General features: G+C 41.3%; 3 protein-coding genes across 5 annotated transcripts; all 3 read left to right on the top strand.

Moving 5' to 3' along the window:
* The first annotated feature begins 4,284 nt into the window (after positions 1–4,284).
* rnf14 (ring finger protein 14) lies at positions 4,285–10,341 on the top strand. 2 transcript variants are annotated; one of them, XM_035781577.2, is made up of 8 exons: positions 4,285–4,439; positions 4,983–5,141; positions 5,255–5,385; positions 6,052–6,576; positions 6,656–6,884; positions 6,969–7,141; positions 7,252–7,382; positions 8,323–10,341. In XM_035781577.2, exons 2-8 carry the CDS (start codon positions 4,991–4,993, stop codon positions 8,381–8,383), a joined length of 1,401 nt encoding a protein of 466 aa, XP_035637470.1. In that variant the 5' UTR covers positions 4,285–4,439; positions 4,983–4,990; the 3' UTR covers positions 8,384–10,341. The 2 variants fall into 2 exon arrangements, with proteins under 2 accessions (XP_035637470.1, XP_035637471.1); XM_035781578.2 differs by lacking the exon at positions 4,285–4,439 and adding an exon at positions 4,637–4,783.
* A 509-nt stretch (positions 10,342–10,850) lies between these two features.
* endou2 (endonuclease, polyU-specific 2) lies at positions 10,851–19,333 on the top strand. The gene is made up of 7 exons (XM_035781574.1): positions 10,851–10,984; positions 11,463–11,623; positions 12,165–12,285; positions 15,710–15,831; positions 16,077–16,189; positions 18,606–18,759; positions 18,975–19,333. The coding sequence occupies exons 2-7, from the start codon at positions 11,522–11,524 to the stop codon at positions 19,236–19,238; spliced, it is 876 nt and encodes a 291-aa protein (XP_035637467.1). The 5' UTR covers positions 10,851–10,984; positions 11,463–11,521; the 3' UTR covers positions 19,239–19,333.
* Positions 19,334–19,581: 248 nt separating this feature from the next.
* Positions 19,582–27,032, top strand: LOC118390868 (NEDD4 family-interacting protein 1-like). 2 transcript variants are annotated; one of them, XM_035781576.2, is made up of 7 exons: positions 19,616–19,778; positions 23,512–23,599; positions 23,876–24,006; positions 24,838–24,925; positions 25,143–25,267; positions 25,567–25,633; positions 26,276–27,032. In XM_035781576.2, exons 1-7 carry the CDS (start codon positions 19,749–19,751, stop codon positions 26,377–26,379), a joined length of 633 nt encoding a protein of 210 aa, XP_035637469.1. In that variant the 5' UTR covers positions 19,616–19,748; the 3' UTR covers positions 26,380–27,032. The 2 variants fall into 2 exon arrangements, with proteins under 2 accessions (XP_035637468.1, XP_035637469.1); XM_035781575.2 differs by lacking the exon at positions 23,876–24,006 and having other exon boundaries at positions 19,582–19,778.
* The last annotated feature ends 412 nt before the right edge of the window (positions 27,033–27,444 follow it).

Raw genomic sequence — 27,444 nt, 5'->3', positions numbered from 1 at the left:
CATGATCAATTCACCTAGCGTACTATAGCCGAATAGGCATCAACTCACCACATAGCTTATTCTTAATGTTTGAGAACCTTTTCTGAATAAATGTGGTGAGTGAAAAGTTAATGAAATAGCCCACTCCCTACACAGTACTTTATTAGGCCACTATACAACTTTGTATGCGTTGTTTGTTGGCAACCTTATTTGGTGCGGACAAACTAAGTAATCAAGGACCAGAGGAAGGCATTGCATAGCCTGCTGTAATCTGTACAGGAGCGTCTCCATAATGTGCCTCAACCATTGACTGTGAGGACATAAGAAAATTGTCATTTGAAATCATGTCAACCAAACAGCTGGTATCAGGCAATATTTGGTCTCGACTTCAGGTTTTGGAATAGCTATTTAGGGTTGTCACGGTTTTCACTCTCGCTCTCTCTCTCACACACACACACACACACACACACACACACACACACACACACACACACACACACACACACACACACACACACACACACACACACACACACACACACACACACACGCCATGTTCAGAACATCCGGGTACAGAAAGGGAAGATTTGGCGCGTAGTGGTGACGTCAGACCGTCTACTAAAGTAGGCAAAAGAAAAAAAACGGACAAAATTCAGCTAATGAAAGGTGCAGTGTTCCTGACGACTGTCGCCTCTGCTGGGATGATTGCAGGATTTGGCTCAACATTAGCCTTGGCCAAGAAAAATAGGGGATAGTTTAGCATGGTAGTTATGATTGATGTAGGCTAGCATTACATCTAGGCAATTTAGATGTATGTTAGCCCTGACCGATGACGGAGTGATATTACACTGGTCCACATAATCTGACTACTAACGTTAATTGTCCAAAATATATTGCATTTCTTGCATAGCCTCCCTGGGTGTATTGCAATTTTATATTATGAAGAAAAACAAATTGCTTGCGCTGAAGACGTCTCTCAGTCCGCAAATACAGCACTAGTAAAGGTCCAATGCACTACTTTTGTGATAAAAAAAAATGTATTTGGGTGTTTACCAGCATTTGTAACTTGAGTGTGATAATTATCTGTATAAAACAGTTCATTTGATAATACTTGTGGAATATACAAATACTTGATTGTGTTCGTTGATAGTGTTAAGACGAACTGTCACTCCAAAACTAGCGGGCCAATGAAGACTCATTGTCTACTCCTCCCTCTAAACCCCGCCCTTCACGGAAAAAGTGCCAAAACACGCAATCGAAAAGATTGTCAGTGAAAGCAAAGAAACAGACATCGAAAGCAAAGATACGAGTAGCGTAACCAAAAGGTAGTACATGCAGGCAAGAGCGTAGGCATTATTGGAACGTATTTATTGATAATATCTGTTGCATACCTACTTGTTAACAAAATTAAGGAAGTTTCCTTAAATATTACCCTGCCAACCACTATATGAAGAAGTTTAAGGAAAACATAAACTCAAATTCTTTTGGCCTAATTTTATATTCACAAATGTAAATTTACAAACAAAACATCACATCTTCTTACCTTACACAAATAAATTGAACTGTTTTTTAAGACAATTAAATACTCTTCTGACAAAAAAAGCTGTTAGAATTATAAGTGTATGTATGTCCTTTAAGGTCCTTGTGTAATGTGATATATTTACATTTACATTTAAGTCATTTAGCAGACGCTCTTATCCAGAGCGACTTACAAATTGGTGCATTCACCTTATGACATCCAGTGGAACAGCCACTTTACAATAGTGCATCTAAATCTTTTAAGGGGGTGAGAAGGATTACTCATCCTAATCCTAGGTATTCCTTAAAGAGGTGGGGTTTCAGGTGTCTCCGGAAGGTGGTGATTGACTCCGCTGTCCTGGCGTCGTGAGGGAGTGTGTTCCACCATTGGGGAGCCAGAGCAGCGAACAGTTTTGACTGGGCTGAGCGGGAACTGTACTTCCTCAGTGGTAGGGAGGCGAGCAGGCCAGAGGTGGATGAACGCAGTGCCCTTGTTTGGGTGTAGGGCCTGATCAGAGCCTGGAGGTACTGAGGTGCCGTTCCCCTCACAGCTCCGTAGGCAAGCACCATGGTCTTGTAGCGGATGCGAGCTTCAACTGGAAGCCAGTGGAGAGAGCGGAGGAGCGGGGTGACGTGAGAGAACTTGGGAAGGTTGAACACCAGACGGGCTGCGGCGTTCTGGATGAGTTGTAGGGGTTTAATGGCACAGGCAGGGAGCCCAGCCAACAGCGAGTTGCAGTAATCCAGACGGGAGATGACAAGTGCCTGGATTAGGACCTGCGCCGCTTCCTGTGTGAGGCAGGGTCGTACTCTGCGGATGTTGTAGAGCATGAACCTACAGGAACGGGCCACCGCCTTGATGTTAGTTGAGAACGACAGGGTGTTGTCCAGGATCACGCCAAGGTTCTTAGCGCTCTGGGAGGAGGACACAATGGAGTTGTCAACCGTGATGGCGAGATCATGGAACGGGCAGTCCTTCCCCGGGAGGAAGAGCAGCTCCGTCTTGCCGAGGTTCAGCTTGAGGTGGTGATCCGTCATCCACACTGATATGTCTGCCAGACATGCAGAGATGCGATTCGCCACCTGATCATCAGAAGGGGAAAGGAAGATTAATTGTGTATCGTCTGCATAGCAATGATAGGAGAGACCATGTGAGGTTATGACAGAGCCAAGTGACTTGGTGTATAGCGAGAATAGGAGAGGGCCTAGAACAGAGCCCTGGGGACACCAGTGGTGAGAGCGCGTGGTGAGGAGACAGATTCTCGCCACGCCACCTGGTAGGAGCGACCTGTCAGGTAGGACGCAATCAAGCGTGGGCCGCGCCGGAGATGCCCAACTCGGAGAGGGTGGAGAGGAGGATCTGATGGTTCACAGTATCGAAGGCAGCCGATAGGTCTAGAAGGATGAGAGCAGAGGAGAGAGAGTTAGCTTTAGCGGTGCGGAGCGCCTCCGTGATACAGAGAAGAGCAGTCTCAGTTGAATGACTAGTCTTGAAACCTGACTGATTTGGATCAAGAAGGTCATTCTGAGAGAGATAGCGGGAGAGCTGGCCAAGGACGGCACGTTCAAGAGTTTTGGAGAGGAAAGAAAGAAGGGATACTGGTCTGTAGTTGTTGACATCGGAGGGATCGAGTGTAGGTTTTTTCAGAAGGGGTGCAACTCTCGCTCTCTTTAAGACGGAAGGGACGTAGCCAGCGGTCAGGGATGAGTTGATGAGCGAGGTGAGGTAAGGGAGAAGGTCTCCGGAAATGGTCTGGAGAAGAGAGGAGGGGATAGGGTGATATTGTACCCTAGCCCAATTGTCCTTTGTATACTATTTATACATACTTGTGTTCCCACATGTACTTACTGTATTTATTTGTTGTTAATTTAAAAAAATAGAATATATTTATATATATTAATATAATTTTAAAAATAGCATAGGCAAAATGTATTCAATAGGATTGGTTGCTGGGAAAGTTGAACCGAAAACGATTTTTGCATTCGTTTTCAAATATTTTTTTTAATCAATTGTCATAGTGTTTTTCTCTCGCTTTAAAATGATTTGCTTACGAGTTTTTTGTTTTTGCTTTTGAAGTCTTATTTTTGTTTACAATTCTATACATTTTGCCTTCAATTATTTGTTTTTTGATTTCAACATCCATTATTTCACCCGTCCTCGAAAATATAATATTTACATTCTCAGCTTTATTTTCATGTTCACGATTTATTTTATTTTGAATTCAATACATATGGCGTGAAATTGACCCCATACCAATTGATTCCCATTCACTCCTTGACAGCGCTCCTTGTCCCAGTATTATCGCCCAGAATGCACCCCGCGGCCCTTTGACGACACGTCAACAACGTACGCAATGGGCGTTAATACGATTCCAATTGAGTTTTCCATCTCATGTGGAGAGATGTACTGCTTGGATTCTTTACCTACAATAGAAAAAAGCTGAAACATTTTTATGTAATTCATTTCATTATTCTTTTGGACAAATTTCATATTCACAAATGTAAATTTACAAACAAAATACCACGTTTTCTTACCTTACAAAAATAAATTGAACTGTAAGACACTTTAAGACAATTAAATACTCCACTAACAAAAAAGCTGTTCGAATTACAAGTGTATGTATGTCCCTTAAGGTCCTTGTGTAATGTATATTATTTATATATACTTGTGTTCCCACATGTACTTCCTGTATTGATGTTAATATAAAATATGTTTTCTTCGTTAAACCTCAGTGGCCATCCAAAAACGGGGTTTCCTCTAGATAACCCAGCCACAAAGACAAATATTGTAAACATTTATGAAAACAAAAATGTTAGCAGTGTGGTTAAGGTTTCGTTTACATTTTAAGAAGATAAATTGTAGAAATAGGCGGAGTTTATGACTTTGTGGCTGTGTTAACTAGTGAAAACCAAAACGTAATTTGTGGTGGCTGAAGTAAAAGGTAAATAACACAACATGATCTAAGAAAATGATAGCTAGTTGTGATAGTCATTTTATATATCTCGGCCAGTGACTGATTAGTCGTGATATATATCTTATTATTAAAGAGGCACTTAGCTAAAGTTAGCTAACGTTACGTTAACGTCGTCAGCCCTTGAGATCAGGGCCTAGCTAGATTTGTTACATAGTCAATTTAGACTGGTTCTCTAGTTGAAACCAAAAAACGTTAGCTAGGTAACTGTTAGCTAGCTAACGTTAGACGACTCTAATCAGCCTGCGAGCTAGCTAACTTACCTAATACCCATGTATTATTATTATGATGATGCTGCTCTATCCTGAAACGTTGTAAGAGCTCGTTTATTTAACCTTGTTACCTCTCACTTTATCTGTAATGCTGTGTTCATTTGTTGGTGCTATACTTCTCTGTATTATTGAAGCAATACTTAGCTAGCTATTTGGCAAAAACATTGCCAATATACTACCAATCAAAATGAGATTGGCTATCACGCAGAGCCTCACATGTTTTACTATTGTTGCCGAACAGGAATGTAAATGTCGGAGGACCAGGAAGCCCAGGAGGATGAGTTGCTTGCTCTAGCGAGTATTTACGATGAAGAGGAGTTTCACAGAGCCAAATCTGCACAGGGCGGTGAGATACAACTATGCCTTGAACTTCCTCCTAGTTTCAAGTTGATAGTCAACGGTAAGGCTGTTTTACCTTCCTCTCCATTAATACTGAGTGTCCCTTTAAAATGAATCAACTGTCAATCAGCATTAAAAACCTGAACAATCAAATGTGTTGTATGTTTCTGGCAGGAAACAAGCAGACCGAATATGACATATCTTTCCTACCTCCTCTGGTGCTTAACTTTGAACTTCCTGCTGACTACCCTTCTTCCTCATCTCCGGTCTATACACTAAGTTCCAAATGGCTGTCAAGGGACCAGGTGAGGTAGACCCATCAACATGACAAGAAATCACATAACATGTTTCAACAATATTCCCCTTGTCCTCTAGCATGGAAACCCAACTTTGAATTTCATTGAATTCTACGTTGGGCATAAATGAGTGTTTTGGATAAGGAACGATGTCCCTCACATGACCTCTACAAGCCAGAATGTTGAATCTAATTATATTTTAACTTACTTTACCTGTTGTCTGAGCGGTTGGTCCTGTTGAAGGTAGTAAAGTCAGACAATATATCCTCAAGGAAAGTATGATTACATGAACTTTTCAAGGCGCTGGTAGTACATTCAGGTTTCTATTATGTGAAGCATGCGCACGAGATGCATGCATACTTGCCAAGCTCGTGTACGTATTTACATGCTTCTATGCATGCTTCAGGTGATAAAAATCGAAAAGCACTTCCCAGTGCTTTGAAAAGTTTATATAATTATACTTTCCTGTGGATATATTCTCACATTCCTACCTGCAAAAGGACCAACCGCACAGACAACAGGTAAAGTAAGTTCAAATATAATTTTAGTCAACATTCTGGTTTGTAGACGTCGTGAGAGGAAACCTTCCTGATCCAAACTCTCACTCATGCCCGATGTAGAATTCAACGTTGGGTCTACAGGCTCCTCACCAACCCTTCTCTTTCTCCCCCTCAGATGACTTCTCTATGCAAGCGCCTGGATGGGCTGTGGGAGGAGAACCAGGGCTGTGTTGTTCTCTTCACATGGATCCAGTTCCTTAAAGAGGAGGCCTTTGCCTTCCTCGACGTCAAGTCTCCCCTGGAGGTGGTCAAGGGGGGCAACGCTCCGGTGGAATGGAAGAGGAGTGAGGCTGGTGTGAAGCGGGCGGGGAGTCTAACCGGGGAGAAGGATAAACTGGAGCCCCTGCTGGAGCTGGACCCCCGTGCTGTCCTGGTGGTTGACCCCCGTACTGATATCCTACCTCAGCTCCTGGACTTTGATGAAGCTCAGAGGCAGAAGGTGTTTGACGCCAAGGCGTTCTGCTGTGGTATCTGCTTCATGGAGAAGCTGGGCTCGGGCTGCCTGTGCTTTAAGGAATGCCAGCATGTGTACTGCAAGACCTGCATGACGGAATACTTCCAGATTCAGATCCGCGACGGCAACGTTCAGTGCCTTAACTGCCCCGAGCCCAAGTGCACCTCCTTGGCTACACCCTCACAGGTAACTTTGACTCTTGTGACATTAATGAGCTCTTGTGACAATCTTATGAGCACTGACTAATGCACTGCCCCTTTTACAGGTCAAGCTCCTTGTCGGGGAGGAGTTGTTTGCACGTTATGACCGCCTTCTGCTTCAGTCCAGCCTGGATCTGATGGCTGACGTGGTGTACTGCCCTCGCCAGTCCTGCTGCCAGGCTGTGATGGTGGAGCCAGACACCACCATGGGCATTTGCCCTGCCTGCCAGTACGCCTTCTGCACCCTCTGCAAACGGGGATACCACGGCCTGTCCCACTGCAAGGTCACAGCAGGTAAAGGAAATAGTTTACATTGTATTACATAGTTTATATAGTATATTACCTGACAAGTAATGGTCTCTACCTCCTGCCTTGTAGATGAGCTGCGAGGCCTGCGGGATGAGTATATATCTGCCAGTGCTGAGGGGAAGAAGTTCATGGAGCAGCGCTTTGGGAAGCGGGTCATCCAGCGTGCTGTGGAGGAATCCTTCAGCAGGGATTGGCTTAATGAGAACTGTAAAGGCTGCCCTCGCTGTGGCACTAATATACAGGTATGTTGCTCTCCGCACTACACAGCTTTATAACTAGTTAGTATGCATATGTTTTGCTGCTCCTACATGATTTTAATCTATCATCTTCTCTGTTCTGTCTTTATGTGTAGAAGGTTGATGGCTGCAACAAGATGACTTGCACCTCGTGTAAGCAGTACTTCTGCTGGCTGTGTCTGGGCCAGCTCACACGTGTCAACCCCTACAGCCACTTCAACAACCCCTCCTCGCCTTGCTTCAACCAGTGAGTGGCTTTACTTGGCTCATCGCACTCTTGTGACTCCAAATCCATATGTATATATTTTTTATTTAACTAGGAATGTCAGTTGAGAACAAATTCTTATTTACAATGACTGCCTTCCCCCGGGCCAAACCCTGACGACGCTGGGGCAGGTAGCCTAGTGGTTAGAGCATTGGACCAGTAACCGAAAGCTTGCTAGATCGAATCCCTGAGCTGACAGTTAACCCACTGTTCCCCGGGCGCCGAAGACATGGATGTCGATTATGGCAGCCCCCTGCAACTCTCTGATTCAGAGGGGTTGGGTTAAGTGCGGAAGACACATTTCATTTGAATGCATTCAGCTGTACAACTGACTAGGTATCCCCCTTTCTCTTTCCAATTGTGCACCGCCCTATGGGACTGCCTATCACGGCCGAATGTGATACAGCCTGGAATCGAACCAGGGACTGTTGTGACACCTTAGACCACTGTGCCACTCGGGAGCACTTATGTAATATTTTTGTTGTTGTTTTTAAATCTATCCATGGGTTCTGAAACGGAGACAAATGTGCATATGTTTTCATGGCTATCTTTGTATATTCTGACCGCGTTCTCCATACATTCAAGTCTTGGGCCAATCAAATTAAATGAACACCGTATTTAAAGGGATTGCTTTAGATAAATTAACAGAAACTAATTGAACAAAAACTCACTGATCAAATTGTGTTTTCTGGGGTTGAATTAAAGGTATTTAGTGCGCGCAAGGGAACCACGCCCGCAAACCTCGTTATGCACCTCCATAAGGTCATTCTAAATACCAACTACTGAAGTGCGTACGAAAGGCGTACATCTCCAAAGTCTGAATCGGCCCCATAGAATGTCTATCTAACCTTTTTTTTATTGTCTTCTTAATTAATGAGTAAAAATGACTAATTTCTTGTGTTTCTTTGTTGTTATTTTATAGGCTGTTCCAGGGTGTGGATATTGATGAAGATGATGCCTTTTGGAGTGATGAAGAGGACTGATGTGCAATACCTCCCATGCGTGCTTCATTTGTATGCACTTTAACCGCCCATGGATTTAGCCAATACAATTTCTCACCATCATTGATCAGGCATTAACTTACCCAAAATATATCAGTCATTTCTGATGGTTGAATGGCTAGCGGAGAGCAATTCCAGTTAGAAGTAGGCACATTACCTTACTCCAAACAGCAGTCAAATACTCAGGGCCAGTATTTTTCTGAAAGAATACTCGTGAAGAGAGTGTGAGCGAGTGTACCAAAAACAAATGGGTTACAGTGTGTTTAGATGATTTGAACAGATAACTTTGGTATGTTTTATCAATCTCAATATGAAAAGGAAATTCAGGGATCCGGGGTTGAAATCTTTCAATCAAGAACAGAGGACAACATTTTGGGATAATGTTTGTACAATTTAATGTCTGTCCTTTAGAACCACTTTAATCATGATGAGTTAACTCTCTGTATACCCGGATACCATCCAAACCATGAGCAAAAAAAAGGGGTGAATAAAGCTTTGCCAAATGTGACATTCATCCAATGGCCATCAAGAAATGATTTTTAGACACACTATTGTCCCTTTTTGTATGTTTTTGTTCCTTTTTCACCAAAAGGTACACTTTATTTATCATGTAACATGATTTGTTTGAATGGGACACACTCAGGAGGAGGCTGGTGGGAGGGGTTATAGGATTATGGGCTCATTGTAATGGCTGGAATGGAATTAATCCAACATGGGTTGATACATGGTTTCCATATGTTTCATACAATTCCATTTACTCCATTCCAGCTATTACGATGTGCCTGTCCTCCTATTGCTCCTCCCACCAGCCTCCTCTGACGCACACTGTTGATTAGGTTAAATATTGCATTGTTTCAGTACAAAAGATATGTCCGTAACCACCCTGACATTTGCTAGTTACTACCTACTCACATTATGATCTTCATCGAAACTTTTCAGAAAGTGAGGCTAATTTGGAAATGGACATCAATGTAAATCACATTCAAAATACATGTCCTGCTCTTAAAATAGTTATATTGTGCTTTCACTTTAATCTGTTAATGTTGAAGGGGGACAGTCTGATATTTGCAGTAGTCCTGAATTTAAAAAGTGTTGTAATAACCATAAACATACATAAATAACCATTTGGTTTTAGTGCTCATTCCCATGTTGGGGGTTTTAGGACATTCTTCATGTGTTCCTTTTCTCAATACATGTTATATGAAGTTACTCAGAAATGTACTCCCTTGTTTATTTTGTCACACTGTATTAAGAGTGAACATGTGATAACAGAATCACTTCCATTCCTATACTTGCAAAAGTGCTTGTACCTTGATACCGCTGCATGCAATTATAGTTCCTTATATCTTGTCCCATAGTCACACTCATCTGCTGGTAGAAATTCTGCCTGTTGGCATTGTTTTAATCAAAGTACTTACTCTTTTTAGTTATATTGCCTCCCTTGTAAGTTCACTGTTGGCTTTGCTGAAAAGCTGATTGCTGAGTTAGTGATGAGATGAGACCCATCCGAAGGACGCAACCTTTCCAACGAGAACATACAATGCCTTTTCCTTCCACAAGAGTGTGCAAGGGCTGTGCTGTCATTGTCTTTAACACAGAAGGCATTGCTGAGTCAAACAGGTGGCAGAGGAAACCAAGAATGATTGTTGGTCCAAAATTACTGAACTAACATGAGGTGTTAGACATGTTGCTGATTATGGTTACATTCTGAAATCAAATGGGGCGGCAGGGTAGCCTAGTGGTTAGAACGTTGGACTAGTAACCGAAAGGTTGCAAGTTCAAATCCCCGAGCTGACATGGTACAAATCTGTCGTTCTGCCCCTGAACAGGCAGTTAACCCACTGTTCCTAGGCCGTCATTGAAAATAAGAATTTGTTCTTAACTGACTTGCCTAGTAAAAAAAATGTAAAATAAAAATAAATAAAAATGTTCTGACTTCAGCCTTTCTTTTATTGAAGTCAACCTTCGATTTTAGAATGCAAACATATTTTAATTTCCTGTCATGAGTTTAACAGATGTGTATTAAAACATGTTTTGGATTTATGCCACTCATCTACAAAATGTTTGAGTATTGAGAGCATTGTTGTAACTGTGTGTCATGATATTACAGACACAGACTACAATGTAACTGTTGTCTTTGATTCAACTGGCCCCTTTAATCCGCAGCTTCCCTGGTCTCCATACCTATCAAGGGACCTTATTTATTACACACTATTACCATGTGTTTCCACTTGGAAAGGGGACAGGGTGATGGAGGGACAGGACACAGAGACAGGAGAAGAACAAAGCAGTACTAAAGAAACAAAGAGAGTCCATGTTGTAGCAAGTGATTCAAAAGCCATCAGTACAACACAGTTGAATCCCTTTGGCTAAAGTTGCTGACAGTGGATAACCCTTTAAAATGGCCCCTGTCATGCCTCGTGGTATAGGAGCGCCCCCCCAGCATGTTAGTAAAGATTTGTGCTTTCAAGCGGGCCAGTTCCACACGCACAAATTCGGCCACAGGACTGAATCCCCTGAGCTGCCCCAAACCCACTGACCACTTCTCTTTATACGCCGGTGAGCAGGCCAAAGCTGAACAAGGTCAGTAAATATAGGATGAGTAGCTTGCGTCGATGGCGAGATACTGATTAGATGATAGTGTCAATCAAAACCTGAATGTTGAACTAAAACTGTTGATGTAATCATTTTAGCTTGAAATTGGCCCTTTATTTGGTGTGTTGATGATCAGTTCACTGAATTATTCAGTGATAACATGTCTGGAAATGTATTATTTAGTTAATTGTCATACACTTAATCTGTTTACCTTGATGAACACAGAATTATTTTTCTCCGTGATAACTTGATTGACCAATAAATGTGTTAATTCAATTTTATGGAGGGTATAAAAAAAAAAGATTAAGATATTTACCACACTTAGTAGGCCTATGTGTAATTCATGCATTGAGAAGATGTATAATGTACAGATGTTGGAATGCAGGATTGACGAACACCATTCAGAGTTGTATAGCAACGTAAGCATAGGAGTCACTGTACATGATGTGATATTTCTTCACACCAGAGGAACCTGACCCAGTCTGCTGTAGCCTGCAGAGTACAGAGGGACCAACCAGTCACATCATGATTGAAGCTGACCGAGAGCTATCAGCCATGGTGCAAGATATATGGGATAAAGATGTCAACAGACTGAAACCAGGGACAGACTACCGGATCTCTCTGCAGGTAGCAAAACTGAAAACGATCCAAATGGCACTACTATATGTGGATGTTTAAAAAAAATATATATATATACACATCATTCCCGTGACAAATTGTACAGAGGCGTTTTACTCCAAATGAACTAATGGATGTTTTTGCACAACATCCTGAGGCCACAAGCATTGTTTGATGAGGAAGGTCAGAGCACATTGAACAAATCTAGACCTCTAAAATGCTCTAGATTGTTGCTCTGTGGTGTCTTTCTGAAGGACACAATAGCATGTTAGACACTGTGCCACAGACAGAGAGCTGCCACAGACAGACAGAGAGAGAGAATGCAAGTCAAGTGAAAACATGCTGCTGTTGTTAGAATTTCCTGGCTCTCATAAACAAAACACCGGAGTTGCAGCTTTATAGGGCACTGGGTCATGTTTCTTTTCCATCAAGGGGTTACAATGTAAAAAAAAATATATATTTATTACTCGATCATTGGTGGGAGTGCTTAGACATTTGGAATACTGTATGTAACTGATTTGCTCTTCCTCCTCTGCTGTGCTTTGTGCAGGGGAAAGCTGGGCCTGTGAATGCTGACATGAATGATGACATGAATGATGACAATGATGGAGCCGGATATCCTCTGTTCTCATTTGTCGATGAACGCATTTTCAAAAAGGAGTCTTTCTTAGGTAAGGGCCTGACGTGTGAGGGTTAGAGCTTTGGGATCAACTTTTGCCTTCAACCATGCAGTTTCCTGTGTGTTATCATTATTTTCCTTTTGAAATTCTGCCATATTTGCAATGTATTACATAAGCAGAGAGTAGCAGGAGTTAGAGTGTAATTGTGGCGATTACAGCATGAAAATCTTGGTGAAGCAAACTCCATTTTTTTTTACTGCATGCCAGCAAAGCCACAACACTAACAATACATTAATTGCACTATAACAGTGACAAGCGGTGCCCACAAACTGTTAGGGCCTACATAAAGTTGTCCCAACAGCAGAGCTTTCTTTCCAATACCAAGGAGTGAATCCTTACCACCGCTACACCTGGCTATCGGCACAGCCTTGTCTGGCAGCGAAACAGTTAGTTTAGCCTTGTTTACGGCATTTTTTTAAAACATAGCTGATATGGCTGACTTGCTTAAACAAATGTGGGTTGTGGCATAAGGGAACAATGAGCGGATAAGAGGCAATCTGTAATTTCGATTAAGACATTAATGAGCGAGCTAAGACGGACTTAGTCAATATAAATATTTGTTCAACACTTTTGAAATGTAAACGACAGATTTCAGAACATGGGCTATTCTTACAGTATTCTCCCTGTACACCAAGTCAGAACCATAGGATAAATAAAGGGGGCATATAAGCAAACAATGAAAGCTCTTACAATATTCAATGTTCAATTCAATCTCTAAAACAGGCTATAGGCTACACGTGCAACACCAAGTCAGAACAGTAGGCTAAGTTATGAGGGGGAAAGGGACAACATTATTAGGGTGAGGCACACGGGCCACTAACAGTTTACTACACAACATACACCTAGTATTACTTTCTCAGTATACAGTGGGGCAAAAAAGTATTTAGTCAGCCACCAATTGTGCAAGTTCTCCCACTTAAAAAGATGAGAGAGGCCTGTCATTTTCATCGTAGGTACACTTCAACTATGACAGACAAGATGAGAAAAAAAATCCAGAAAATCACATTGTAGGATTTTAAATGAATTTATTTGCAAATGATGGTGGAAAATAAGTAATAACAAAACAAACAATAACAAAAGTTTATCTCAATACTTTGTTATATACCCTTTGTTGGCAATGACAGAGGTCAAACGTTTTCTGTAAGTCTTCACAAGGTTTTCACACACTGTTGCTGGTATTTTGGCCCAATCCTCCATGCAGATCTACTCGAGAGCAGTGATGTTTTGGGGCTGTTGCTGGGCAACACAGACTTTCAACTCCCTCCAAAGATTTTCTATGGGGTTGAGATCTGGAGACTGGCTAGGCCACTCCAGGACCTTGAAATTCTTCTGACTGTTCAAAACGTATTTCACCAGTCGGAGCTAGTTTTTTTCAGAGTTTCCAGTTGTCTTGAACTCACTGAAGTCCGATATTTCTGAGTTTCCAGTTGTTTTGGACGCGGTAGAAGTCACCTGGATTCACAGCATGGCCACTGTATTCAACCTTTTCTGGCCCATGGTGTTGCATGTGAATGTTTATCCTTTTAAGCTTGGAAAAGAGACCCTTAAACCCAGACTTGGACCACAAACCCTCTCCACTGAATAGAAGGCTAGTGATTGCTTTGCAACGCTTGCAGTTAGTCACCGATTCCTTCCAAAACACTCATTGTTGGATTTGCAATTTCTGACTTGTTGTATAATGTTTATTTCCAATGGCCGATGAGCACCGATACGATATATCTATAATTTCTCTTCATATGACAAGGATTGAAGAATTTGCCAGTAGATTGTCAACTTGATTCATGACGATGACTGCTTGTCTAGCTTGCTAGCTAAGATCTTGAAGGTATGATGTTGACATGATCAGTCCAATCAAAGCTACCGGTAGATATAACGTGAGCTGACATTATTTTATCTGATGCCAATGGCCTTAAGCCTTCTTGGATGGGCACTTCTAATGTAAATCTATGCAGCACCCAAGGGGCTTGAATTTTCGAGCTCTCCCCTGTAGATTTTTGCAGTGATGCCAATTATGTTGTAACTAGAGAACATTACCAACCTCTATGGTCTGTATTATCCGCTGGCTGCCCAACAACCACAGAAAGCACTGAGCTCGGCTCAAACACCTGCATTTTTGATCTGCCTTACTCAAGAAATCAAAAAAGAGACCATGTTTGTATGCAGCTTTATTAACTCAATTATGTATTTTTTTATATTGTTTGCAAACTGATATGTGACACGTACTAATACCAAAATAACATGCAAAACTGGCAACAAAACAGGTGGGGCTCAGCCCTACCTGAATGATGGGTCACCACTGATTGAACATGATACAACAGGATGTGTACTGACTTCAGTGGTAGTGGATAGACAAAACAAACTAGTCCTGTCAGCAAACATGTCCACATTGGCACGATGTAGGCCCAGTGTGGGCTAAAATATTGGCCTCATGTAGGCTGCCCACATTGGGCCGATGTGCCTTTAACCCATAAACTCCACATTGGCCCCAGGGCAGGTGGGCGCAAGGGCAGGCCTCACGTCACTTGAAATAAGCCCACCCTTTTGGATCGGCTGCAAGTTACATTGTATCAGAAAGATAACAAAGTTGTTACTGTCATACATATTTCTACCAGAGAAAAATCAGTTTATCTTATGTCATATGCACTCATCTAAGGTTGCGTTTACACAGGTAGTCCAATCATTATCTTTTTTCCACCAATTAGCCTTTTTACTAATCACAACAGATCTTTTCACATCAGATCTTTTTCTAAGCTGATCTGATTAGTCAGATGACCAATTAGTGAAAGCAAGATCAGAATTGGTCTGCCTGTGTAAACACAGCCACTTCATCACTGGCAGTGTACAATGTACATTTTTTGTTGATTTCACACAACAGAACACTTAAACTGGAATAACACTCAGTAATGGTTGCACAAAAATAACTTGTGAATTTATAGCTATACGTTTATAACTGGAAAAAAATAGAATTAAAAGATAATTGGCTGTAAAGTTCTGAACCCTCATTGGTTTGAATGGTGTCAGCCATATTATTTTTTACTTAACACCATGAAATGGGGTATTTGTACACCACACCTGCAAATATTCTAATGAGCCCCTACTTCTACATTATGTTGTGGGCTTGCCTGTGCTGGGCTTGGTGTAGACTAGCCTGTGCTGGGCTTGGTGTAGGCTAGCCTGTGCTGGGCTTGGTGTAGACTAGCCCGTGTCAGACTGGTTTGGACTTGGTGTGGGCTAGGCCATGTTGGGATTGTTGTGGGCTAGCCCATGTTGGGCTGATTTGGGCTTTGTGTGGGATAGCCCATGCCCACCTTGCCCAACAAATACCCACATGGGACCAATGAGGTCATGTTTGCTGGGATCTTACAAGATCAGAACACACGCTACACTCTAAACTAAACTGAATGTCTTCTTCCAGCCTTTATCTCTCTACTGGATAACTATGAAAGTGATACGGGTGAGCCTGAGATTGTAACCCCAGAGGAGGAAGCAGAAAACCACAAGTTTCTGGACTGCATGCTTCGAACGCCAACCATGAAGGTACCAGTTAAAACATATGGTGGAGAGGTCGATAAAAAGAAAACTGTATTTATTTGATCAGATGAAAAGGAACATAAGTTAAATCACAGATACATTTGATCAGAAAAAGTTGTATTTTTATTTTTAAATGTATGTGACATCAATTTACAGGGAGAACCATGGCCAAATTGGAACGTCAACAGCGAAAGTGAGTCAATCAACATCCCATGATTGAAATTGTCTTCATATGTTTCTCTCATTTTTAGATTGCACATAAGTACCTAGTAGAGAAACAGCTCTCCCCAGAGGGATTACCAGAATTCAAGAAGCAGCTCTACCGTATCTGGTTTGAGCTGTACGCCAGACGAGGAGCTAGCAAGTGGGTGGAACTCTCCTCTACGTAACTATTACTATTCAGATGTCAAAAGAATTCATCATTATGCTGCTAAATGTTTTCTCCTCCCTGGTTAGGGTTAGGCTCAGTCAATATATAATCCATTCACAATTAGAGAAAGCTGTATCATCACCTCAGACTCTCTTTTCCTTTGTCTTTATGCCAGTCTATTCAAATGGCAAAGAGTGTGGACGTGCAGCTCAAGATTGGACTCGAGTCTGACTCAAGCCACCCATTTGATTATTTGAGACTTGACTTGGCAGGAATGAACTTGAAACTTGACTTGGACTTGGAGCCTCAAGACTCGGGACTCGATTTTGTCTTGAGTCTGATGACTCGAAAGGATTGTTTAAAAATGCCTGTTTCTGTACCGCTTTGTCAGAATTGTATATCTTATTTTACTGTATGAGACAAATGGAAATGGCTGGCCGCTATTTCATTCAATGAGTAGATGAAAGAAAGCTACTTGAACATTAGTTCATCTTCTCTGATAGAGTTCAGTGTGTCAAATCGGAGGGTCTGTTGTCCGGGCCTCTGGCAGTCTCTATGGGACACCATTCTGTAAACTTCTGGCCCTTCTTTGGATACTGTGTTAACAACCCTCCAGGCAAGCTTCAATGCCATACAACTCTCCTTCCGTGGCCTCCAATTGCTCTTAAATACAAGTAATACTAAATGCATGCTCTTCAACCGATTACTGCCTGTACCTGCCCGCTTGTCCAACATCACTACTCTGGACGGTTCTGACTTAGAATATGTGGACAACTACAAATACCTAGATATCTGGTGAGGCTGTAAACTCTCCTTCCAGACTCACATCAAACATCTCCAATCCAAAGTTAAATCTGGAATTGGCTTCCTATTTCGCAACAAAGCATCCTTCACTCATGCTGCCAAACATACCCTTGTAAAACTGACCATCCTACCAATCCTCGACTTTGGCGATTTACAAAATAGCCTCCAATACCCTACTCAATAAATTAGATGCAATCTATCACAGTGCCATCCGTTTTGTTACCAAAGCCCCATATACTACCCACCACTGCGACCTGTACGTTCTCGTTGGCTGGCCCTCGCTCCATACTCGTCGCCAAACCCACTGGCTCCAGGTCATCTACAAGACCCTGCTAGGTAAAGTCCCCCCTTATCTCAGCTCGCTGGTCACCATAGCATCACCCACCTGTAGCACGCGCTCCAGCAGATACATCTCTCTGGTCACCCCCAAAACCAATTCTTCCTTTGGCCGCCTCTCCTTCCAGTTCTCTGCTGCCAATGACTGGAACGAACTACAAAAAACTCTGAAACTGGAAACACTTATCTCCCTCACTAGCTTTAAGCACCAGCTGTCAGAGCAGCTCACAGATTACTGTACCTGTACATAGCCCATCTATAATTTAGCCCAAACAACTACCTCTTTCCCTACTGTATTTATTTATTTTGCTCCTTTGCACCCCATTATTTCTATCTCTACTTTGCACATTCTTCCACTGCAAATCAACCATTCCAGTGTTTTACTCGCTATATTGTATTTACTTTGCCACCATGGCCTTTTTTGCCTTTACCTCCCTTATCTCACATTGTATATAGACTTATTTTTCTACTGTATTATTGACTGTATGTTTGTTTTACTCCATGTGTAACTCAGTGTTGTTGTATCTGTCGAACTGCTTTGCTTTATCTTGGCCAGGTCACAATTGTAAATGAGAACTTTTTCTCAACTTGCCTACCTGGTTAAATAAAGGTGAAATAAAATAATAAAAAATAATTGTCATTATATCTAGGGAAAAAAATTACCAAATGAAACTAGAGGCTAGGGACTTGGGGAAAAAACACTTGTTACTCGACTCGACTTGATTTGAGATTACTATGCATGATTTGAACTTGATTTGAGATTACTATGCATGATTTGGACTTGATTTGAGATTACTATGCATGATTTGGACTTGATTTGAGATTACTATGCATGATTTGGACTTGATTTGAGATTACTATGCATGATTTGGACTTGATTTGAGATGACTATGCATGATTTGGACTTGATTTGAGATTACTATGCATGATTTGAACTTGATTTGAGATTACTATGCATGATTTGGACTTGATTTGAGATTACTATGCATGATTTGGACTTGATTTAAGATTACAATGCATGACTTGGACTTGATTTGCACTTAGCTTTGTTTATTCCTCGGGGGAGAAGGAGAGTAGTCTATTATTTTCAGTAGTTAACACTTATACTGTATGTTAACGTGCAGATTGTGCTGTAATTTCATCATGTGCACTACCACTCAAGTGGTGGATGAGCTTCCATTAGACCTGCCCAATATCATCCCTTCAGAAAGAGGGTGTAAAATCAGTAGTCTGTGTTCCAGCCTCATGATGTTCTCCCATGTTCCTCCAGGCCAGACTCCTCAGGGTTTGAGCATGTCTTTGTCGGAGAGACCAGAGGGGGCCGCACAGTCATCGGCTTTCATAACTGGATTCAGTTGTATTTGCAAGAAAAGCTGGGAAACATTGATTACAAAGGCTACAGTGTGAACGCAAATTCCCCCCAGGTTAGATAAAAAAAAATACTGAAATTCTGAATGTATCTTTTGATTATCATGTTGAATCAGTTGTGTGACTGTGATGAGATGGTAGTTAACATTTCCAGGGCATTTCTTTGGAAATGATGTGAGAACTTTCAAACCTATTGAATGACTGTCCCATGGGTGTAGGCCTGTATGTCTTTATTGTTGTCTCTCTCTTCTCTCTTTTATTTAAAAAACAGCCTGACGAGAACAAGCATATCCTGGCACTACAGTTCAGTTGGAAGAATGGAATTAAACCCAAAGGCAGCATCTTCGTTGGTGTCAGTCCTGAATTTGAGTTTGCCCTTTATACCCTGTGTTTCCTGGTCTCACCCAATGAGCGTGTCAAAGTGTTCTTCAGTATCTATGAGGTGGATATTGTCTGTCACCACTACAACCAGAAGCATATTGGCACAACTTACCCTGTTCTTGTGAAATATCAAAATGAACCAAAAAAACAATAAAACTAATCAAGCAGGACTCAAATACACTCTCACCCAAGTGTCATGAGTATTGTTTTAGTCTTTTTTATTTTTAAATAAAGATACAATACATCTTACAAGAATACGTGTTATGTTGCTGTATTCATTATTGCTGAACTAAAAGAACTGGCAGCACAGCATGTCATCTTCGAGGTAACCTCTATTATTATTTCACCTTTCAAGTTTTTGAATAGTGGAATACAGTGAGTAGGCTACACATAGTATTGCCACTCTAAGCCAAAATGTACAATAACTGGAATATGGATGGTTATTATTTTACTGTCAATGCCTGTGTTTTGGTGGGGGCAGTACAGTAAAGAGCGGATGCGTGACCTAGTTTTGGGAGTATTGACGTAACATGCTCGCAGAGAAAGAGGGGAGGGACTTGAGCAGACAGCGTCCCTATAGTTTATGTTTCCGTTATACTTTTTGTATTGAATACATTGACAATCGCTTGTTTAAATTCAAATATTTGAGTCTGTTCATATTAGGATGGCTGAGCCGTGTGCTAGATATCAGCAGGTGAGTAAAAAAGTTTCTCGTGTTTGTTTCAGCTAGCAAGCATTAGCTAACTGTGGTTTGTTTACTAAGAAACACGGGTAATGGGTTGGATCTAGGCCTCATTGTTTTGTGAAGGCACCATGACTGCAACGTCAGTTTACAAGTTAATATCAACACGTCATGGTGCTTTATAGCTAAATTAAAATTCTAGTCATTTATGTTGGTTAGCAATACATTTGATTTAACATGGTCAATATTTGTAGGTGATGTTTTGACTTGCTAACTAACACTCGCTCCTCCAACCCTGTCCTTGGAAAGCTACCCTCCTGTAAGTTTTCGCTTCAACTCCAGTTGTAACTAACCTGGTTTATTTTGTCAACCAGTTCATTATTAGAAGCAGGTGTGCTAGATTATGGTTGGAGAGCCCTGCACTAGCTAGCTACTCAATAGGCGATTAACCTCAACTCCACGTTTTACGGTGGAGTTGAGCAGCGACTAGTGTGTGCTGACAGGACTGGAGCGCAGACATCGCATAAACAATACGTTTTTTATTCAAAACGACTCATTTCGGCACGTAAAAAGAATCCAATATTACACACGTTCTGTGTAATTGCTGGTTAGTGGTTACTCTAAGTGCATAAATCCGTAGTTCGTTTATGAGAAAAACATAATTATATTTGACCTCTGAGCTCATATCCGCCGACACTAGTCGCCGCTCAACTCCATCATAGATCGTGGTGTTGAGTTTTAGTCAGCTAGTGTAACAGATGTCCCACGAAGACAAGACTGGTCTCGGCACCAGTCTAACTATGTAATAGTATTTCGTAAGTCTCTTGTGTTGTCTTTTTAAAGAAATAACTACTCAGCCAGCGACTACAGTTAATTGGTGTTTATTCTGACAATGGCTGTAGATTCGTGATTCATGCGTGCATGAAAATATCAGACTGGGTATTTTTGTAATCAAACATAACAATGACAAAAATAGTATACAATACATGTAAGTATCTGACGATTGACACAAGGAAGCACATTAGATGTACAGGACAACATTACATTAAGTGTACAAAACATTAAACACCTTCCTAATATTGAGTTGCACCCCTTTTTCTCCAGAGAACTGCTTCAATTCGTCAGGGCATGGACTCTACAAGGTTTCATAAGCTTTCCACAGGGATGCTGGCCCACGTTGACTCCAATGCTTCCCACAGTTGTCAAGTTGGCTGGATGTCCTTTGGGTGGTGGACCAGTCTAAATAAACACAGGAAACTTGAGCGTGATAAACCCAGTAGTGTTTCAGTTCTTGACACACTCAAACCGGTGCACCTGGCACCGACCCATTCAAAGGCATTTAAATATTTTGTCTTACCGATTCACCCTCTGAATGTCACATATAGACAATCCATGTCTCAATTGTCTCAAGACTTAAAAATCCTTCTTTAAACTGCCTTCTACCCGTCATCTAAACTGATTGAAGTGGATTTGACAAGTAAATCAATAAGGGATCATAGCTTTCACCTGGATTTACATGGTCAGTCTGTCATGGAAAGAGCAAGTGTACCTTATGTTTTGTACACTCCGTCTATGTTGATGGCTGTTGTCGTAACTTTGTATTGATTAATGTGACGACTGCTGCACATCAAATGATTAATGGTTTACAATTACGTGATTCAATTAATTAACCTGGAGCACCGTGCAAAAGTTTTGGCTTTATTGGGTTGATTATTATTTGATTATTTATGTACTAACAAGCTAAAATGATAATGTAAGATACACACAGTCTAGGCTATTGATTAGAACTTAGTATACTGAAACAAGTCCCTAGCGGGCCAACACAATATGACACGTTACACAAAATGGGGATTTCATAAGCGGGAGAAAGAGAGCGAGAGAAAAGCACACTTGTGTACATTTGTCAACTATGCTGATTTTAACCCAAACCTTGCCTCGAACTGCCGCTCTTATGGGTCAGAATATAATGATGTAATTACATGTTGAAGGTCTCCGATGGGGTGTCTCTTCGTGGACCGGGTTCCCGACTTCTCTGATGACCTCACGTCTTTGGTTACCGGGTATAGCTCTGTTTGTCCTCACGATGTCAGTGTCCTTTCTCTTAGTGGTCTTTTTCCTCACCCTTGCACTGAAAAGGGTTCTTCGGCGGACAGCTAATCAGCAGTGTAGATGGTTCCAGCATTGGAATGAAAGCAGTGTAGACGCATGATTCCTTGGAGAGTGGTAACTGGGTGGTTCTGCTTGAATTCACCCTCTTAGACACAGCTACTCATCCATAGCATAGATTGTAAAAAGGTTCCTTTGTCTTCTTCAACCTCATGTTGAATTTTGGGTTTACAACTAATTCGAACCTTGGCTGCAGCCCGTGGTCAATTACATGGAACCCAAACGCGTGCGCCATCGTCCATACGTTTATTTTGTCCCCCACCAAATACGATCACGACACGCAGGTTAAAATATCAAAACTAACTCTGAACCAATTACAATAATTTGGGGACAGGTCGAAAAGCATTAAACATTTATGGCAAGCTAGCTAGCTTGCTGTTGCTAGCTAATTTGTCCTGGGATATAAACATTGAGTTGTTATTTTACATGAAATGCACAAGGTCGTCAACTCCGAAAATTAATCCACACAAACGGGCAACCGAATCTAGTCATCCTCCTTCCAGGCTTTTTCCTCTCTGGACTTTATATTGCGATTGGCAACTTTCATAAATTAGGTGCATTACTGCCACCGACGGAGATGGGAGAGGCAGGACTTGCAGCGCGATCTGCATCACAAAAATAACTGACTTCTATTTCAGCCCTTGGCAACGCAGACGCTCGTTGGCACACACAATAATTTAATAATGTAGATTTCTACATTTATTTTGCAACGCTCGCACACGCTTCGTAAGCAGTGTAGTCAGGGTATTAGTCTGCTATGTTAATTCTTAACTCACATGTTTTATACCCTTGGGTCAGAAATGGGCGTTTCCGCCTCTAGGCAAGTTCTCTGGGCGTAACTAGTTACGAGGCAAGGTCTGGATTTTACTCAGATCCAATTTAGACAACTAACTTCACATTTCGTCTTTACAAAACATCTTTGATCTGGACATTTTCCACACAACGTACAGTATGCAAACATCAAGTACATAGTGTGAACTCTTCAAGTTACAACGTTTTCATTATAACGTCGTCATTTAACTTTTAATAACATAACAAAAACGACATTCATTTTCGTGTTTCATCTATCGTCACTACTACCGTTTTGGTTGACGAAACATATTGTCCCCAAGTCCATTTATTGTATGTTACTGTTCAGAGGTAGATTCTCCATAGGTCCATCATACATTCCATCCCTCCATACTGACAGGACAGAAGGGATTTTGAATCCTAGCGTGACCTTGTAAGAGAGAAAATGCCATCTCAGCGTCGACCTTGTGCAGCGGGCGACCGTCCTATCTCATCTGACCACCGAACATTGGCCTTCATTTTCAGTTAATTTCCTGACGATTCTACATGCTGAATCGCCGTCGTTCATTGACACCCAGCAGGTGATATATTGCGCACGTCCGGTGTTCGTTAGGATGTGTCTTGTCCATAAGTCTGCTATAATATGGAGTCGCCTGACCCTGTAGCTTAGCTAGCTTGTTTTCCTTAGGCTACATCTCAATAGTGCTTGGACTGATTTCTTCTCTACGTCATGTTGACGGTGTCACGGTCATCTAGGCCTAACCAGTGTATTGACTCCTCCCCCATGCAGCTGCCCAATGAAGAGGAGCCAGAGGAGGCTCTCCAGGTGGCAGCTGGTGCCCCACCCCCTTACAGCAGCATTGCAGAAGAAAATGCAGGTAAAAGCACAATACACACACATCACAGTGCAGCACTACGGTTTGGCCTGGGAATCAATGTCCTTACCTTTACTCCAAGAGACATTGGACATTACACAGTCCAGAACTAGACTATGACCATCAAGTATCTTTGTTAGGACACAGAGGAGATTTCCCCTTCTAGCGTTAGGTTTACCTATGCTGTTACAGCAATTAGCCCACCATAAGGGGATAGATATCACTGAAGTGAAACACAGCAGCTTATGCTCTGCAATTTCACTTATTTGTCTCTCTTAGCTTATTTTCACTACAAAGAAAATGGGGGTTTCCCCAATCCACCATCATACAACGTGGCCACAACGCTCCCTTCCTATGACGAGGCGGAGACAACCAAGGCTGAAGCCCTTGTTCCCTTGGTAGCTGGAAGGGTGAGTGTCCCACCGTTACAAACTCCACGTAATCCTCCCGTGTGGGTTTGCCAGACTATTTTATATATATATTTATTTTTTAAAGGTGTGGCCGATCTCCCAACCAACCTCACTTCTGTTTTGTGTACTGTTTACATTTAGAGCTGGAGGTAGGCTAGTTTCTGAATATAACATCATGAACCCCATTGCATCTAATTGCATATAATATCAAAGCAAACCTGTTTAACTATGGTTGTGTGTGTAGATATACTGTACTCAGTATAGTGTATTGAAATGGTGAGTCATACATCGTCGGCAGACACCCTAATAATCACTGTCAGATATTGAGACTGCTCATCTATGCCCTCTAGTGGGAAATGTTTTGCCATACCTTGTCATCCCATTTAAATGACTGGTCTGTGTTTCTTTGCCACACAATGCTTGCCTTGCAAGCACAGGGAACAACTGGGGACATTTGATGATGTACTAACTTGCTGTGCACTGGAGGTACAGTAATGGAGTGGAAGTGTGTGGAATGGAATAGTACCTTTAGGCAAAGATGTCGCAGTCATTTGCAGAGACCTGTCTGTCGACCTGTAGCGTATCAGTGGCGCATTTCCTGATAGCACATCAAATGTTATTCTTTCAACTAAATTGAATCAGCTTTCCAGCTAAATGCCTTCTCCATCCACGACATTAGAGAAATGTAAAGCGAAGGGTCAATGAAGAGAAGGAGTTGTGCTTTGTAGCGGGAGTGTTTCCTTTCTTGGTTGATATAGCCTTTTTTAATGGGATTTCCATCATAAAATGACTTGATAATGATCTACCGTATGTTTATCTCTATCTCTGCAGGATGAAGACTTTGTAGCCAGGGACGACTTTGAGGATGCAGACCAGCTGCGGATAGGGAACGATGGCATTTTCATGTTGACCTTTTTTAGTAAGTCACATCTTGAAGCAAGATCTTCTCCTTGGTTCGGATGGGGGTTGGTACACTACACGACAGCGAAATGAAGAACAGTCATGTAATGTATTTATTTCCCGATACAGGTATTTGATGGATCTGTGATGTGATCGTAGAATGTTATATTGTGAGGAGAAAGCCCATCCTAGTAGACCATATACACAGCATCTTTCCCTCCCTTCCTCCACTTTAGTGGCATTCCTTTTCAACTGGATCGGCTTCTTCCTGTCCTTCTGTCTGACCACGTCGGCAGCAGGCCGCTACGGGGCCATCTCTGGCTTCGGCCTGTCACTCATCAAGTGGATCCTCATTGTCCGGGTAATATTTCCCTACCAACCCTCCCTGAGATGTAAAGGTGGTAGACAAAGGTTTCCCTGGTATTTATATACAACAAATAAATACTTTATTAGAATGATATGTAATGATATTTTGGTCAGAGTAGATTGTGGTTCCTTAACATAAGAAGCATCTAGTGGCAGGGATCTGATGGCAAAGCAATCATGATCATGGGTTTCCCTCTTCCAGAGCCCAATATCAATTACATTCATGGTTACTATGACCAGTCCACTTATCTTTTATGTTTGTGTGATTATTATTTATTTATTTTTTCTCCCCAGTTCTCCACCTATTTCCCTGGGTACTTTGATGGGCAGTACTGGCTGTGGTGGGTGTTCCTGGTATTGGGTAAGTACAACCAGTTCTGTCTTTCTCATTTGTTGTACTAGACAAGTAAATACAGAAACATTGTAGCATTGGTGTAAAGGTATCTATCTATTCAATGGATAGTGTGCATAAATCCAATACATTATGACAATGACCCTTATAGAAGAGTTAAAGCTGCAATATGTAACTTTTTGGGAGACTCAACCAAATTCGCATAGAAATGTGTGTTATAGAGGCGTCATTCTCATTGAAAGCAAGTCAAAGAAGCGGCATAGAAGCGGGTTCTTTCTATGCTTCTCGTTCTTAAGTTTTGTTTTTGCGTCTTTTACTTTTCAGTTTTGTACACCAGCTTCTAACAGCTAAAAATACAATATTTTTGGTTCTTGAGAATATATTTCAGTGGTTTAGACAGTACAATGGTTCTCTACATTGGCTGTGGTGGGTTTGTCACAAATTGAAATTAGGTGAACTATTCGAACCGGGAAATGGCAGAGCGATTTCGACAGTGTGTGTTTAAAGGTGCACTATCTTGTTTGTGCTGCTGGGAGTTGGGAAGTGCTAACCCAAAAAACATGATTGAAAAAGAAAAATAACTACTGTTAAATCCTGCTAAAATAACAGTGACCCTTATTGCCCCAATCTACTGTATTCTCTGTCCTCCAGGATTCTTGCTCTTCCTCAGAGGATCCATCAACTACGCCAAGATCCGTAAAATGGCAGACTCCTTTTCTAGTCTCCCGCAAACCAGAGTCCTTTTCATCTACTAAAAGGAGAAATCTGAACTCTTCTTTAGAAAAGTTCGCTATCTGGCCTCTTGTTTTGCTGCCGATTAATTGGACAAAATCATTTCTATGTCTCTTGATGTAAACTAGTGGATGCTGACAATTCTGTAACTATTCAATCATTAGTGGTTTATTTCAAGTGCTGTTTGGAATCAAGTCTGTGACGTATAAATAATGCTTAGACTAACCTGCACATTGACTCGGTACCGGTACCCCTGTATATATCCTCAGTATAGTTATTTTATTATATTTTATTTTTGTATTATTATTTTTTTACTTTAGTTTATTTAGTAAATATTTTCTTAACTGCATTGTTAAGGGCTTGTAAGTAAGCATTTCACGGTACGGTCGACACCTGTTGTATTTGGCGCATGTGATAAATAAAATTGGATTTGATTTATATAATTTGTATTATTTGTTTAACAATGGCATGTACTGTTCCTGTTAAACAATAGGGGGCAGTCTTTGTCTTTTTCTCTGTCCTCTTTCAAAGTGTTTGATATGGAGACAGCTCGGCTCTATGCTGACCCTGTGGAACTACCCATAGAGTTATGTCTGTGAATAGGAGCATTGAGTGAAATCTATTGATGTATATGATAATGAAATTAAAGTTAGTCTTTTCAAGATGTAGCCTTCAATGTGGAGAAAACAGAATGATTTTGTATTCAAGCTTAATTTTTACTCTGGAAATCCTAGTAAATACAGTGATGGAGGAATGCACTGGAACCTTGTAGCTAGGGGTTTGTCAGTACATTTCAGACATTTCAAGGAGAATCCCAGGCAAATTTGCTAAGATAACTGTTCATTTACACTGAACAAAAATATCTAAAAGCATCATACATTTTTTTTAGTGAGTTACAGTTTGTGTAAGTAAATCAGTCAATTGAAATATATTCGTTAGTCCCTACTCTATGGAATTCACATGGCTCGGAATACAGATATGCATATGTTGGTCACAGATACAGTACCAGTCAGAGGTTTGGACACCTACTCATTCAAGGATTTTTCTTTATTTTGACTATTTTCTACATTTGTAGAATAATAGTGAAG

Source organism: Oncorhynchus keta, chromosome 12, assembly GCF_023373465.1.
Source record: "Oncorhynchus keta strain PuntledgeMale-10-30-2019 chromosome 12, Oket_V2, whole genome shotgun sequence".
In the NCBI taxonomy this organism is placed as follows: Eukaryota; Metazoa; Chordata; class Actinopteri; order Salmoniformes; family Salmonidae; genus Oncorhynchus; species Oncorhynchus keta.
Note: the sequence above shows the minus strand (reverse complement) of the source record. Positions and strands in the feature narration are given on the sequence as shown.

Coding starts and splice junctions, on each gene's coding strand:
- rnf14 (XM_035781577.2), top strand. CDS start 4,991: ATGTCGGAGGACCAGGAAGCCCAGGAGGATGAGTTGCTTGCTCTAGCG. Junction 5,386..6,051: donor AATGGCTGTCAAGGGACCAG/GTGAGGTAGACC, acceptor TCTCCCCCTCAG/ATGACTTCTCTATGCAAGCG. Junction 6,577..6,655: donor CCTTGGCTACACCCTCACAG/GTAACTTTGACT, acceptor CCCCTTTTACAG/GTCAAGCTCCTTGTCGGGGA.
- LOC118390868 (XM_035781575.2), top strand. CDS start 19,615: ATGCTCGCAGAGAAAGAGGGGAGGGACTTGAGCAGACAGCGTCCCTAT. Junction 19,779..23,511: donor CGTGTGCTAGATATCAGCAG/GTGAGTAAAAAA, acceptor TCCCCCATGCAG/CTGCCCAATGAAGAGGAGCC. Junction 25,634..26,275: donor GTGGGTGTTCCTGGTATTGG/GTAAGTACAACC, acceptor TCTGTCCTCCAG/GATTCTTGCTCTTCCTCAGA.
- endou2 (XM_035781574.1), top strand. CDS start 11,522: ATGATTGAAGCTGACCGAGAGCTATCAGCCATGGTGCAAGATATATGG. Junction 15,832..16,076: donor TTCGAACGCCAACCATGAAG/GTACCAGTTAAA, acceptor TCTCATTTTTAG/ATTGCACATAAGTACCTAGT. Junction 18,760..18,974: donor TGAACGCAAATTCCCCCCAG/GTTAGATAAAAA, acceptor TTTAAAAAACAG/CCTGACGAGAACAAGCATAT.